This window comes from Mustela nigripes, chromosome 7 (genome assembly GCF_022355385.1).
Source record: "Mustela nigripes isolate SB6536 chromosome 7, MUSNIG.SB6536, whole genome shotgun sequence".
NCBI classification, from domain to species: Eukaryota; Metazoa; Chordata; class Mammalia; order Carnivora; family Mustelidae; genus Mustela; species Mustela nigripes.
The window spans coordinates 82,417,447-82,431,788 of record NC_081563.1 but is presented as its reverse complement, the minus strand read 5'-3'; the positions used below and the strand labels follow the sequence as shown (position 1 = coordinate 82,431,788).

Sequence of the window (14,342 nt, the reverse complement as noted above, 5' to 3'; positions counted from 1 at the left end):
ACACACACACACACACACACACACACACACACACACACACACACACACAGGAATACTATGCAGCCTTCAAAAGAAATATAATCTTACCATTTGCAAAGACATGAATGGAACTAGAGGGTATTATGCTAAGCAAAATAAGTCAATCAAAGAAAGGCAATTGTCATATGATCTCTCTGATATGAGGAATTTGAGAGGCAGGGCAGGGGGCTGTTGGGTGTAGGGAGGGATAAAATGAAACAAGATGGGATCAGGAGGGAGACAAACCATAGGACACTCTTAATCTCAGGAAACAAACTGAAGGTTGCAGGGAGCTGGGGAGGGGAGGGATATGGTGGCTGCGTTATGGACACTGGGGAGGATATGTGCTATAGTGAGTGCTGTGAAATGCCTAAGCCTGAGGATTCATAGACCTGTACCCCTGGGGGCAAATAATACATTATATGTTAATAATAATAACAAAAGATTTGCTCAGGTATTTCTGACTTGTGACAAGTGGTATCTTTCTGATGCGTATCAGGGGAGAGGAAACTTTTACCTAACCCAAATTTCCAAGGGGGTTCCTTCCAGTCACAGAAGAATCCCATTCATTTAAATTAGCAGCTTTAACCTTCCCTGTCCCTAAACCCAAACACAGCTCACACAGATCACCTAATGGGGTTAAAAACAACCACCAAAAACAAACCAACACTAATGACTCCCATGGAGTTAAGTATCTCTTGTCCCCTTATAAGCAAACACAAAATAAAATATATCCCACCCCCCATAAACAGGTCTAAAAAGTCACTACTAAAATGTTGCTTGATGAATTTATTTCAAAATCTATCAAAAACCCCAGGAAAAGGCTTCAACAAGCTCCATGGAAAATAAACAATTATTAAAGCTAGTAGCAGCTAAAAAGAAGTTGTAAGGAAACCATTACCTTGTCGTTGCGTTCACATAGGAATTTTAGTCTTTGAGCCCTTTTGTGCATAAACACACCATCCAAGTGACCAGTTTCCACAGATCGGATCTCTATGGCCTTTTCTCCCCAGCCCATCGTTTGATTGGATCGAATATATGCTTTTTTTGGGGGGGGAGGGACAAACATATTTTAATTGTTAAAGATAAGGAAACAGCCATGAAAAGATGCAGCTCACATAATACATACACACACCTAAATGTCTACCATTTAATGACTTTTTTGTTTTTAAGGAACTCTGCCTTTGTAACCTTTTAAAACTTATCCTACAAAGTGGTAATTTGAATTCCTGAGATGGTTCATGCTTATCGTGAGCAGGGATTCACTGGGCACAGAGTTCTGTGCTCATATTTTTATGAAACCAGTCATAAGGAAGGCAGGAAAGAAGTGAGGAAGAGAGACAGTGACTAACTGCAATGGAACCATAAGAGGCAGGGCATATAAATTGAAAATGTCAGATACCATCCTTTCTGCCCCTTTTTTTTCTTAAATGCACACTGGAAGATCAAGAGACTGTGTTTCAAGCTGTGGCTCTGCCAATTGAAAGAAAAAGTCCCTTATCCTTTTTCTGTCTCACCTTACTTTCCACAAATCAGTCAATAACATCTGTTCTATTCCCTGGATGTCTTAAGGATTAAATGACCAGAGTTTTAAAAAGTGCTCAATAATCACTTGGATTTTGTTTTAAAATAGATGATAACCAGTCCCACAATCTACAATTTTACTCTCCATCTATTGCTAACCATTCTGCCAAATGACCAGAAACTCTAAACAATAGGTAAAACTTGTGATAAATATATGCAGTTTTAGAGAAGGCTTCCACTCTCACGAATGCTACCTTTTCCCGAGTGATACTTACCTACAGATGTTGGCATCTCCCCCCACTGCAAGACCACATCCTTGGTGATTCTTCCATAGGTATTCACATAAACCCCTTCATCTTCATAGCACACCAGAAGCTCCATGCCATCTGTGTTGGGGAGGATGATGATTGCATGGGGTTTGATGCTACACTGGATCTACAGAAGAGGAACAAAGTATAGAGAAGCAGGTTTGTGGTTATTTCTGTACCCAAAAAAGTGCTCAAAAGACTGTCCTGGTGAATGCACTGGTTTATATTCTTGGTGAATATATATAGCAATTGAATAAAATTTTGGAAAACCCATGTAGCATATATACCAAAGACTACCTTTTACAGGTCCTATACTCTATGAGTTCACATTTCTGAAGCTCCTGAAACATATCTGGACTGTGGACTCCATTAAGAAATTTTGTTCCCTAAACCAGTCCCAACCCAGGGATGTTCTGGCCTGCCGCAACTGCCCCACATCCATCCCATGTTAGTCAAAGCCAGGGCTAACAGTTTTTCAGGAGGGCCTCACAGAGCCAGGAGAATGGATTTCCACTTGTCTCAGAGCATGCAGCTAGCTATTGAAAATGGCATATTGTTTAAATACTCACCCCCATACCAAGGGGAAGCAAGGAATCCCTGCTTGTGTTAGTTCATTAAGCAGAGTAAAGAAAAAGTCAAAACAAAATGAAGCCAGTCAACCAACCATAGAGTGTGGGTTCTTTCTTACGTGTGTTGGTAGATAAATGTCATAGACGGATCCTGAATCCACATCTACAGCATGGAATCCAGCACAGGATCCATAGATCACTTTCAGCCTCTGGCCTTCCTCCACAGTGAGATCCACCAGCAATGGCTTATGTACCAATTCTCCAAATGACTAGAAAGTAGTTACCAAGAGAGAAGTAGTAAGACAGAGTAGAACTTATTTCTGATGGATCAAATTAGAGAAGCCAAACCCTAGGCACTCAGTTACTCAATTACTGAGCCACTCTGGCAAAAATCATAAACAAAAATATTCTGGAAAATAAGTCTTTTTAAATTTATTATTATTTTTTTGTCTGTCAATCAGCATCTGGAAGACAATTCTTCCACAAGTGATGCTGCAAATTCTCCCTAGTTGGCCCAAGAATTCCACTCTGTTGTTTGCCTTGCTGACAAATACATCTAACGGGAAATAATCAGGACCTTCTGTAGTATACTATTCAACTATTCAAATGCAGGTAATGGAGAAAGAGGAAGAGCTGTAGGAGTCAAATATTTAGAACTTTTAGTAAGGTCATCATAGTCACCATACAGACTTCTACTTTCATTTCTTGACTAGGGTGATACAGTAATGAAACGATGTACCAGAAGAGCCTGCATGACCTATAACGGACTGGGTGACCCCAGTTTGTCATTAGAATCAATACCTACAGCTTACAAGACAGACTTAAGCAATATACTTATAAAAGCAACTCAGAGAGTACACTTGGTACATAAAGGATATTAAGACCAGATCGCAGAAGCGAACTACAATTTTCCTACCAATTACTTTTAGTCAGTAATATGTGGATTTATTTTTAAAGCAAATATGGTAACTCCATTTATCCTGCTTTATTGGGGAATCAAGCAATAAACAATCTAAATATGTCAATTTTCCAAATACTTGAAGTGTACCCTTCCTTAATAAAATGTACCAAAAACTATTAAAAACATAAGTGAATAGAATCATTTTGGATGAAAAAGTCTTAACTTCTTGATATGAACTAAAACAGCCTCACGATGCTTAAGGTTTTCTGCCTAATAAGAGAAATGAGGTTATTGAGTTATTTATAATATTTAATATATATTACTATACAAGTTATTTGTAATATCTAATGTCATAGTAGTATCATTTTAACTAATTTTAACTAAGAATTTCATAAGTTTGTATCTAATGTAAACTCCAGAATTATAAAAAAAATACTAAAAATATCCACAGAGAAAACAGCTAAGATTTTTCCCTTAAACAAAAATGAGTATTCACATTTTAAAACTTACTTTTTCTATTTAAAGAATTTTTAAAAATTTTTTATTTGACAGAGAGAGAGAGAGAGAGAGATCACAAGTAGGCAGAGAGGCAGGCAGAGAGAGAGGGGGAAGCAGGCTCCCCGCTGAGCAGAAAGCCCGATGTGGGGCTCAATCCTAGGACCCTGAGATCATGACCTGAGCTGAAGGCACAGGCTTAAACCCAATGAGCCACTCTGGCGCCCCTAAAATTTACTTTTCCTATTTAATGCTTAGTACATATTCCTTATGTTATGAAGAATTTCTCTAATTTTTAGTACTCTATTGAGATATACCTTCAAGCTGCCTACTGTTGGGTACATTTTTGTTATCAAAAACGTATCTAGGGGCGCGTGGGTGGCTCAGTGGGTTAAAGCCTCTGCCTTCTGCTCAGGTCATAATCCCAGGATCCCAAGTGGGGCTCTCTGCTCAGCGGGGGAGTCGGCTTCCTCCTCTCTCTCTGCCTACTTGTGATCTCTGCCAAATAAACAAAATCTTTAAAGAAAAAAACTATATCTAAATCTTTACACACATGCATGACCTCAGGTAGCAAGTCAAAGTCTACTTTTTACATAGAGAAGGTGTTATTTTGTCCTTTCCTCTGTGACAATATTGACATTTCAATCAAAGTGCCTACCACATATTTAGCTTTCTCCTTCTCATATTCTGAGGACTCAGAAAGCTGACAGTGAAGCTTATTACATTGGAAATGACCTCTCTTATGATATAGTTATACACTATGTCATTACATAATTTTTTTTAATGATCAGTTTTAACTGTTTAGAGTTTTTAAACTTGAGTTTTATGCCCTGGTTCTTGGTTACACATGCATGGCTGATGCTACTTGTAAGTACACATGATGCTATTACCTTAAAGGCCATAAATTTGTGATATGGCTTGGGTGCCCACGCATAGACCTCCACAGAACTCTTCAAAGCAATTACCAGAAATTTGATTCTTTCATATTTTACTGAAAACAACAAAAATAAAACAAGAGAAGCACAAGTCAGAATCAACACGAAAATCCAAAGCCTGTTGTCTTCTGCAAACTTTATAAATATGCCTTCTATTGAGTCATTAAGGCCAACAGGAGAAAAATACTGAGAGATGAAATCTCAGAGTTTCCTTTTCCAATACTTTATGTTTGAATCAGGCTGTTCCTGAATGTATGGGATGTATGGGACTCAACTCCAATACTCTGATTACTATCAGTGAGTAGTTTCATTAATGTTCCTAATTTCTTAAATTGCACATATTTAACAATCAAGAACAATGTCAGCCATACCACTCTGAAGTCTTAAGGACTCAGTATTACTTCAAAAGGGTAAGAGCGTGGTTTATCAGTGAAGTATCACTTTGAACCACTTTCTGATTGACAGAGGTAGTGACTACTTGAATTCTGCCTAAAAAGTTCTATAAAAAAGGAGCAGTAGTAAAGGAAATTAGTTGAAAATGCCTTCTTCACAAAGCTGTTGTGGTTCTCTTGCAGCCCAGTAACTCTGCTTGAAAACAGACACTCTCTGGTATTGTATATCAGTGATGGACCACTGCCTGCTACTCCAGAAACCAATAGTGCACTATACATCAACCAACAACTTTTAAATTAAAAAAATAAATAAAAAATAAGTGTGGTCACAGAACTGTAAACAAAGAAAACCCAGATGCTCTCAGGGCCTTTGATTACACATGTAGCTCTGTTTCTTTATAAGCTACCCAAAGTCACACTACTACAGATTCCTTTGTACATGAGTGATGACTTGTTAACTTCGTAACACTCTTTCTTAAATTCCATATATTGTCACTATTCAAATAAATCATTGACATTAATATCAAGACACAAATGATTACAAGAGGTTGTCCAAACCAGTGCTGTTCAATAAAATTTTCCACAATGATCAAAAGGTTTTGTTTTCTTTTTTTGATCAAAAGGTTTTATATGTGTGTATTGTTAATATGATAGCCACCTGGAATGTACCAATGCCACTAAGGAACTACATTTTAAAGTTTATTTTAAGTTAATTAATTTAATTTAAATAGCCCCTCTTCTTGATGGTAAACTATACTGTACAGTACAGGTCTTGATAAGTGGAATATAATTTCCTGAAAGTACAAAGATAATGAATGAATGGTATTACACACTCTTTTCTCAGAAAATGTTCTGATTCATTTTGTAAGAATGACAGGCCGGAGGACTGCTGTTTTGTTTCAATGAAAAGCCCAGCACTGTCTAAAACATTTGCCTCTAGCTCCCCTTGCAGGATAATCTATTCATATACATTTCACCTGTTTTGACCTGTTTCATTAAATTTAGACTTAGATGATACTCATTACACCTCAAAAATTCTTTCACATAAACACAACACAAAAAATCCTAATCCCAAGATTTAATCAAGGAGATAGTACTACTTTTCTAGTAACATAGAATCATTCCAATATTGGGGTGGCTCCTATAATCATTATTAATCAATGATATGAGAGTTGTAGACAGAGTACACAAATAAGAAGAAAATGTCAAGGACTGTAAAATTCTTGGAAGCAGAGGAAATGACTATAGCATATACTTTATAAACAGAAAAAAATAAAACATATCAGCAGAAATCAGTATATAACAGACCCTTAGGTTAGTCAGTCATAGGTTTATAGAGACCATATCTTGTTTTTCTCAAATTCCGATTTCAAATTCTATTATAATGTACCATCTCTCCCATACAAGTTTAATTTGGCTAAGCTCCATTATTTCCCCTTTATTTCCAACATTAGTACCAGTATTTTTATTTTTTTCACACATAAAAAATTTGTTTTAGTTTTATTCCTGTGAACTCTTATTTTGTAAGAATCACAGCAAGCAAGCCAACAAGAAAAAAACAAAAAACAAAAAACAAAACAGACAGTTGCTATGAAACACTGGCTGGCCAGCCTGACTCATTTAGTAGTTAAGAACACAGTAGCTCTGCACAGTGCACTTCATTCAAAACGACAAGCCATAGCTTTTTGTTCAAACTCTCAAACTTTCTATTAGTGACTGCCAAGGACTCAAAGTCCTCTAAATGGGAGAATAGGCCTAGAGCACAAAGCAAGAATCCAAATTGGCTGGCTTTCCTTTGGCAAGGTTTCCTGAGAGAGGTTCTTGTGGCCACAGCTTGTGGAGAAGAATATGGACTGTCAAAGAGAAGGGTGAAAAGCCTCACCTACAAGATGAACTGTGAGGAAAGAGTGAGCAGCAGAAATGAACGGTGTTATGCTAAAAGGTACACTATAAGTCTAGATGGCACTTCAGGTTGAGAAGATGCCTTAGAAAACTTAATTGCAGAAATGAGCTGGGGGATCAGAAACAACACTAACTAAACCCTGCAAAACAAAACCCCCCTGACTCTCCAGGAACTTACCAACTTTATAGTGTACACATCCTTCCAAATCTCCCACAGTTGTCCAACCCTGTTTCTTTTCAACTTCTGGATCATTGTGAAGTATTTTGTTTCTTAACCAGGACAAATAGTAGACACGTAACTTATCCTTTTTGCCTAGTAAAACAAATATAAGTATTTTACATGCATATTCAAAGTAGATATCATCATTAATAACAACAGTAGGCAAAGAAATGTCCTTCTAAGGAAACCACCTCTATGTGTTTTACTAGCACCTCAATTTAAGCTATTCAGATGGACTAACCTATAGAATTATTATCAAGCATAGGCCTGAATTAGAAGGAAAGATTTTATTTATTTATTTGAAAGAGACAGAGACACACTGAGAGGACAACATGGAGGGCAGAGAGGGAGAGAGAACCCTAAGCATGCTCCACGCCTGCTGCAGAGCCTAATGCAGGGCTCAAGCTCACCACCCTGAGATCATGACTTTAGCTGAAATCAACAGTCAGATGCTTAACCAACTAAGCCACCCTGGCACCCCAAAAGAAAAGAATTAAAAAAAATACAGAACTCACACTTACGTAAACAGTCAGTATCTATAAACCATAAAGTTAACACATGCACAGCAATATAACCAATAGAACTTATAAGGTGTTTTCACATGCATAATGTCCTTTGATTCTCAAAACTCTTTGGAGTAGCTATTATGTCCCACTAGACAGCATAGGAATATTAAATAAATCATCCTAGGCAGGGACTCAGATCCAGCAAAAGGCAAACCATAATGTGGAGATGTGTGCAACTTACATAACTGACAGAGGACTCACAACCTATAAATCATTTAGAAGAGAGAAAACCCAATAGAAAAAGTAGGCAATTGACCACAACAGGTAAAAGAGGTTATCTCATAGTACGTGAAAAAGGTACTTGCTCTCAATAGTCAATTAATTAATGCATATTAAAACCATAATGATATATAAATTTCACACGTCTATCAGGGTTTCTAGAATTAAAAAGAACAGCGGTACTAAAAAACCAACAACAAAAGTACTGAAAGTAGGGAGGGTGTGGAGTAACTAGAAATTCAGAAACTAGTGTTGTAAACTGTTAGAACCATTCTGAAAAGTCTGACATTATCTAGTAAAGTAGGATATATGCATACCCTACTTATGATCCAGTAATTTCTCCAAAAAAATGTGTGTGTATGAGCCCCCAAATGAGAATGTTCATAGCAGCATTGCTCCTAAGAGCTGTGAACAGTAAACACAACATGTATCAAGAGTAGAATGAATAAATTGTGGTACAATCATACACAGAAATGAAATGGAACAAAATAGGCTCTATAAGCAACAACAAAACGATGCTGAATAGAAGAAACTAAACATATTAACAAGCTTAAGAAGAAAAATCGTATGATCCTATCAATAGATGTAGAAAAAACAGCTGACAAATCCCAATATCCACTTCATGATCAAAAACTCACAGCAAACAGAAAGAGAGGGGTAACTGCTTCAATTTGCTAAAGAACAAGTACAAAAAAACCTTATGAGGATACCATATTTAAAGGTGAGAGACTAGATACTTTCCTCTTTAGGAATGAAGGAAGGGTGCCTCCACTTACCACTCCTAAACATCAGATGTCTTTGCTAATGCAATAGGACAAAGGAAATAAAAGGTCTACAAAACAGGAAGGAAGAAATATAGGCTTATATAAGTAGAAAATACCAAAGAACTGGTTTAAAAAAAAATCCTGTAACTAATAAAATGATTATAGTACGGTTGCAAGTTACAAGATTCATATATTAAGTCAAGTGCTTTCCTATATACTTGCAATAAGCAATTGGAAACTTGAAATTGAAAACACAGCACCATCTATGCAGAAGCACTAAAAACAGGGGTGGCCTGAGTGGCTCAGTTACCTGAGTGGCTTACTCTTGATTTTGGCTCAGGTCATGATTTCAGGGTTGTCAGGCTGTGTCAACCTGTGTCAGGCTACACGCTGGACAGAGTTTGCTTGAAATTCCCTCCCTCTTCCCCTACTCCTCCCCACTCTCTCTCTCTAAAAAAATAAATAAATCCTTAAAAAAAAAAAAAGCACTAAAGACAAAAAAGGATATACTTAATTATGTCTAATAAAATAGCCCTACATAAGATCTCTATTAGTAAAACTAACAAAATTCTGAAGAAAGAAATTAAAAGGGATCTCAACAGCTGGCGATACATTCAGTGGTCAAGCATAAAACACAACATTGCTAAAGTATCAGTTCTACTCATCTAAGGAATCAGTGTAATCCCAATCAAAACCCTATCAAGTTATTTAATACATATTGATAAACTGACTTCAAAGTTTATATGGAAAGGCTAGAGCCAGAGCAGTCAATACAATATTGAAAAAGAGCAACTTTGGAAGACTGATACTATGTGACTTCAAGATTTACTATAAAGTTACAATAATCAAGACAATAGGTATTAGCAAAAAGAAAAAACAGATCAATGGAACAAAACAGAGGGCCCAGAGATAGACCCACACAAATATAATGGGCTAATCTTTGACAAAGGAACAAGTCAATTCAATGGAAAAAGGTTGGTCTTTTCAATAATCATTGCTAGACCAATTGAACATCCACATACGAAAATAATGAATTTGTAGACTTTGAACCTTTCACAAAGATCAACTCAAAATGGATCATAGACCTAAATATGAAATGCAAAACCATAAATCTTCTAGAGGATAATATAGAAGAAAATCTAGGGACAGTCTCCTTGGATTTGGCAATGACTTTTTAGATACAACACCAAAGCCTAATCCATGAAAGAAAAAAACTGGTAAGTTAGACCTCATTAAAATTAAAAACTTCTGTTCTGCAGAAGACACTGTTAAGAGAATAGACAGAGAAGCCACAAACTGAGGGAAAAAATATTTGCAAAACTAAAGGACTTGCATCCAAAATATAAAAAGAACTCTTACAACTCAACAGTAAGAAAAAACAAATAACCCAATTATAAAATAGAGAAATGACCTTAACAGATATCTCACTAAAGATGACCAACAGGTGAAAAGATACTCAACATCACGTCATCAGGGATTAAAAATTAAAACAATAATGACTCACTAATACACTAATCCAAAGCACCATTAACATCAAACACTAATGTGGTTGTGGACCAAAAGGGACTCTTCATCTGTGGCCTGTAGGAACTCAAAATGATACAGCTGCTTCAGAAAACAGGCTGGCTATTTCTTACAAAGCTAAATGTTACCTTATCTTACGTTCCAGCAATCATGCTCCTAGGTATTTAACTAAACACATGATATTTATAGCAGCTTTATTCCTAATTGCTAAAATGTGGAAGCAACCAAGAGGTCTTTAAATAAGTGACCAGATAAACAAAGTGGCACATCCACACAACAGATTATTCAGCAATAAAAAGAAATATACCATCAAAGTCATGAAAAGACACGGAAGAACTTTAAATATAAATATTGCTAAAGAAAGAGGCCAGTCTGAAAAGGCTATATACTATATGATCCCAAATATGACATTCTGGAGGTTATATAGTTAGGTTTAAAAAAAAAAAATCAGTTGTTGCCAGGGACTTTGGGGGAGAGATGAATAGGTGGAGCACGGGGGATTTTTAGGGCAGTGAAATTAGTCTGTAATGGTAGATAATTAGGTGTTTGTCAGAATCTACTAAACTGTACAACACAATGAATGAACCTCAGTATAAACTACAAACTTTGGTTAATAATACTGTCAATGCTGGTTCATCGACCAACAATAAATATACTACACTAATGCAGATAATAGGGAAAACTGGAAGTGGGTGGTAATATGGGAATTGTCTGTATTTCCCGTTCAGCTTTTCTGTAAACCTAAAGATGATCTTATAAAAAAACACAGCCAGACACAAAAAAATGCTTACTCTTTTACCATTTTATATCAATTCACTTCAAACAAGGTAAAACCAATCTAAGGTATAATCTTAAAGGATAGTGCTTCCCTGTGTGGACCAGGATGGGCAAGGACTGGGAGGCAGCAGAGTGGGTATTGCAGGAGAGATTTTGGCCTACTTAGGATTGCTACATTTCTTCACCAGGGCAGGTGAATGGATTTTAACCATCCTAGGATGCTTGTGACAATTCACTGAGCTGTATATACTTATAATTATACTTTATTACATCCTATAGTTTAATATTTTTAAGTTTTGAAGACTTTTTGAATATGGAAAAATATTCAATAAAATGTTAAATGAAACAAAAACCATGTAGCTTTATATATATAGCATTTCATTCCCTTATTGTGATAAATATTTATAGAAATGAGAAGGAGGAGGGGCACCTGAATGGCTCAGTTAAGTATCTCTTTGGGCTCAGGTGATGATCCCAGGGTCCACTCAACAGGGAGCCTGCTTTCCCCTCTTCCTCTGCCCTTTCTCCTGCTTGCGCTCGTGCTCTCTTTCTTTCTCTCACGCTGTCCCTCTTTCTCTCTAATATGTAAATAAAATCTTTAAAAAAATGAGGAAGAAATATTTTTAAAAAGTCAACAAGAGCTGCCTTTGAGATGGGGTAGTATTTTGTTTTATTCTTCCAAGTTTTTTCTATTTTTGAAGCTTCCTACAATTAACATGTATTACTTTCCTGATTGTAGAAACCATTACAAAAGAGAAAAGAATACAGAAAAGTAGACCAAAAAATTATTACTGGTATCAGCTGATCCATGATCCCCATAAATCTTCTTGTTCACTGGATCACAAAATGAAGTTTAAATCATTTTTAGCAGATTTATTTTTCCTCTAATTTTAAACCCACTCCCCCCATCAGCAGTCAAGTTATAAATGGTTGTTTCCTCACTGAAGTGTGAGATGGATGGAGAAATAACTGCATTTTAACAAAGGCCCTTCACTTAGAACCAAAAGCCCATTTGAAAACTAAAATAACTCTGAGAAATGTTACATATAAACAAATAGAAGAAGCTGAGTTAGCAAGTATTAAATCACAGTTGCTGCTGGTTATTATAAGACCTATTTCAAGTGTTTCAATTTTGCATACTCTTGACTCCAGCAATAATACAAATTATTATTTATGCAACATGGATATATATACACAATGGTTAAGTAAGCTACAAGATGTATGTGAAAATGTTAACATGAGAGGGGAAAAAAGTGATAATCTAAAAGGCTTCTAAGAGAAGTAAATAAATTTTAGAGTATATATGCAAAGAAATACTCTATAGCCAGGTAAAAAAAGGTATCCTGGGGAAATGATTAATGACATGGAAAGAGCAAGTCACATGATCTGGACAAACCTGAATGAGAAAGATACACCCTCACTTCAGGACAGTGGGTACCATGGCATCTAGATGGGGCAGGGGATGCTAAACGCAGGTACAAGAGTAAGTATTTAACACCTGTTAGAAGTAACACATCAGTATGTGGGTGTCATTATTATGTAGTTATTCTCTCATTATTATTATTTTCTGTATGTTTGAAATGTTGCATAACCATTTTTATCCAGATTTCCCCCCCTTAAGTCTATATTGAGTGTGTATATGCTTAAAAATGAGAAGTTGAAACTGAAGAATCAATAGATAGAGTATCTCTGGTTGACTTTTCATTTCTCCTACTTGCTTTTCTGCACTAGTTTCTTATTTTCTCGAATGAACATGTATTACACAAATGAAAAAAAAAAAAACTCTTTCTTTTAGAAAGAAAAAGAAAAGTGTTAACTGATTTAAGAAAACACAATATAGTACTTTTTACCATCGTGGCAGAGCACAATGCCTTCTGCATGAAGGAAAGTCCTGTGGGTGAAAGTGGGTACAGACCTACATGCTGGAGAAGCCGCGTTGAGGCGGACAAGCATCGGGGCCAAGAGCGCTCCCAGGGGAGGGTTCTACTAGACAGTGCACATCCCTGTGCTTCTCCACACTGCTCTTTAGAGGGGCAACAGATCCACTGCGTACTTGTCAGTCACATCTGAATACATTTTTCTATCACCTTATTGTAAAACCATGCTATATGGTTATACCTCATTTAGCCATTACTTCAAAAAATAAGCTAGGAGCATTGGGGTGGCTCAGTTGGTTAAGCATCTGCCTTTGGCTCAGGTCAGGACCCCAGGGTGCTGGGATCAAACTCTGCATCCGGCTCCCTGCTCAATGGGGAGTATGCTTCTGCTTCTCCTTCTCCCTCTGCCCCCACCCCTGCTTATGCCCTCTCTAGCTCACACTCTCTCTCAAATAAATAAATAACATCTTAAAAAAAAAAAGCTAATGGAAGTTTAGTGCTTTACTAAATGAACACTTACCAGATATTGTCACCAAGACATTCAAGCCTTCAAGGACATCCATCTGTTGAAATCGTCTTCGGTTAATCAGAGGATATACCTTTCCTTGGCCACTTCTGTCCAGCAGCATCAGGCCACTCTCTGTACCCACTAACAAATTCACTCCTATTTCAAGGACACAGAAATATCTGGATTTTATACTGTGCTTAGCAAACAGTCTGGTTGTATAGAAAGGATAACACCACCTATCTGGGAAAGAGTAGTTTCCTTAATCACACACACAAAAAAATGCTTGGAATAGTCAGCAGTTAAAGTGACCAAATGACAACAAATTACCACAGAAGAGTGGCAGTCTAAAAAAAAATGCGAGAGAAAACACACACACCACATTCCCTCAACCTCCTGCATAATTCACCAGTTTCCCCTGAATGTTTTGAACTCACCATCTCCTTGGTGTTACAGATTATACATCTCATTAGCCACATGAGACGGGTGAACAAATCTTTGTCGGATAAAATGACCTCTTCGTGCTTCCTGTATCTGTCTGTCTTTATTTTCACTGGCAAACTTCTGGCACGAGCTATAAACAGCCACCTCAAATCCTTACCAGTTTATGACTGATCCATCACTCACCTTAAGGTTTTCTTAAAGACCATTCTCGGTCATCATCAGAGAAGAAACAATGGCACTCAGTCCTCTGCCCCCTAACTTCTTGGGACTATTAAAATACCATGACCGCCCCATGGGAAGCACTTCTGGCTTCTCTCTGAGCTGCCAGGGTCTTCCCACTCTCCAGCTGCTCTGAGTCTCCTTTCTGGTTTGCACACACCTTCTCTGCTTCTTAAACACAGG

General features: G+C 37.0%; 1 protein-coding gene across 50 annotated transcripts in view; it reads right to left on the bottom strand.

The window, feature by feature from the left end:
* MAP4K4 (mitogen-activated protein kinase kinase kinase kinase 4) overlaps positions 1-14,342 on the bottom strand; it is a 192,708-nt gene that overhangs the window by 1,890 nt on the left and 176,476 nt on the right. For 27 of the 50 annotated variants that reach the window (XM_059406292.1, XM_059406301.1, XM_059406328.1 and 24 more), the window contains 6 exons: positions 13,512-13,655; positions 7,223-7,357; positions 4,706-4,806; positions 2,539-2,688; positions 1,818-1,977; positions 920-1,059 (listed from right to left, as the gene is read on the bottom strand). In XM_059406292.1, coding sequence (XP_059262275.1) covers positions 920-1,059; positions 1,818-1,977; positions 2,539-2,688; positions 4,706-4,806; positions 7,223-7,357; positions 13,512-13,655 — 830 coding nt within the window. Of the gene's footprint in view, positions 1-919; positions 1,060-1,817; positions 1,978-2,514; positions 2,689-4,705; positions 4,807-7,222; positions 7,358-13,511; positions 13,656-14,342 lie in introns of all 50 variants that reach the window. The other 23 variants (XM_059406288.1, XM_059406300.1, XM_059406289.1 and 20 more) reach the window with 1 other exon arrangement.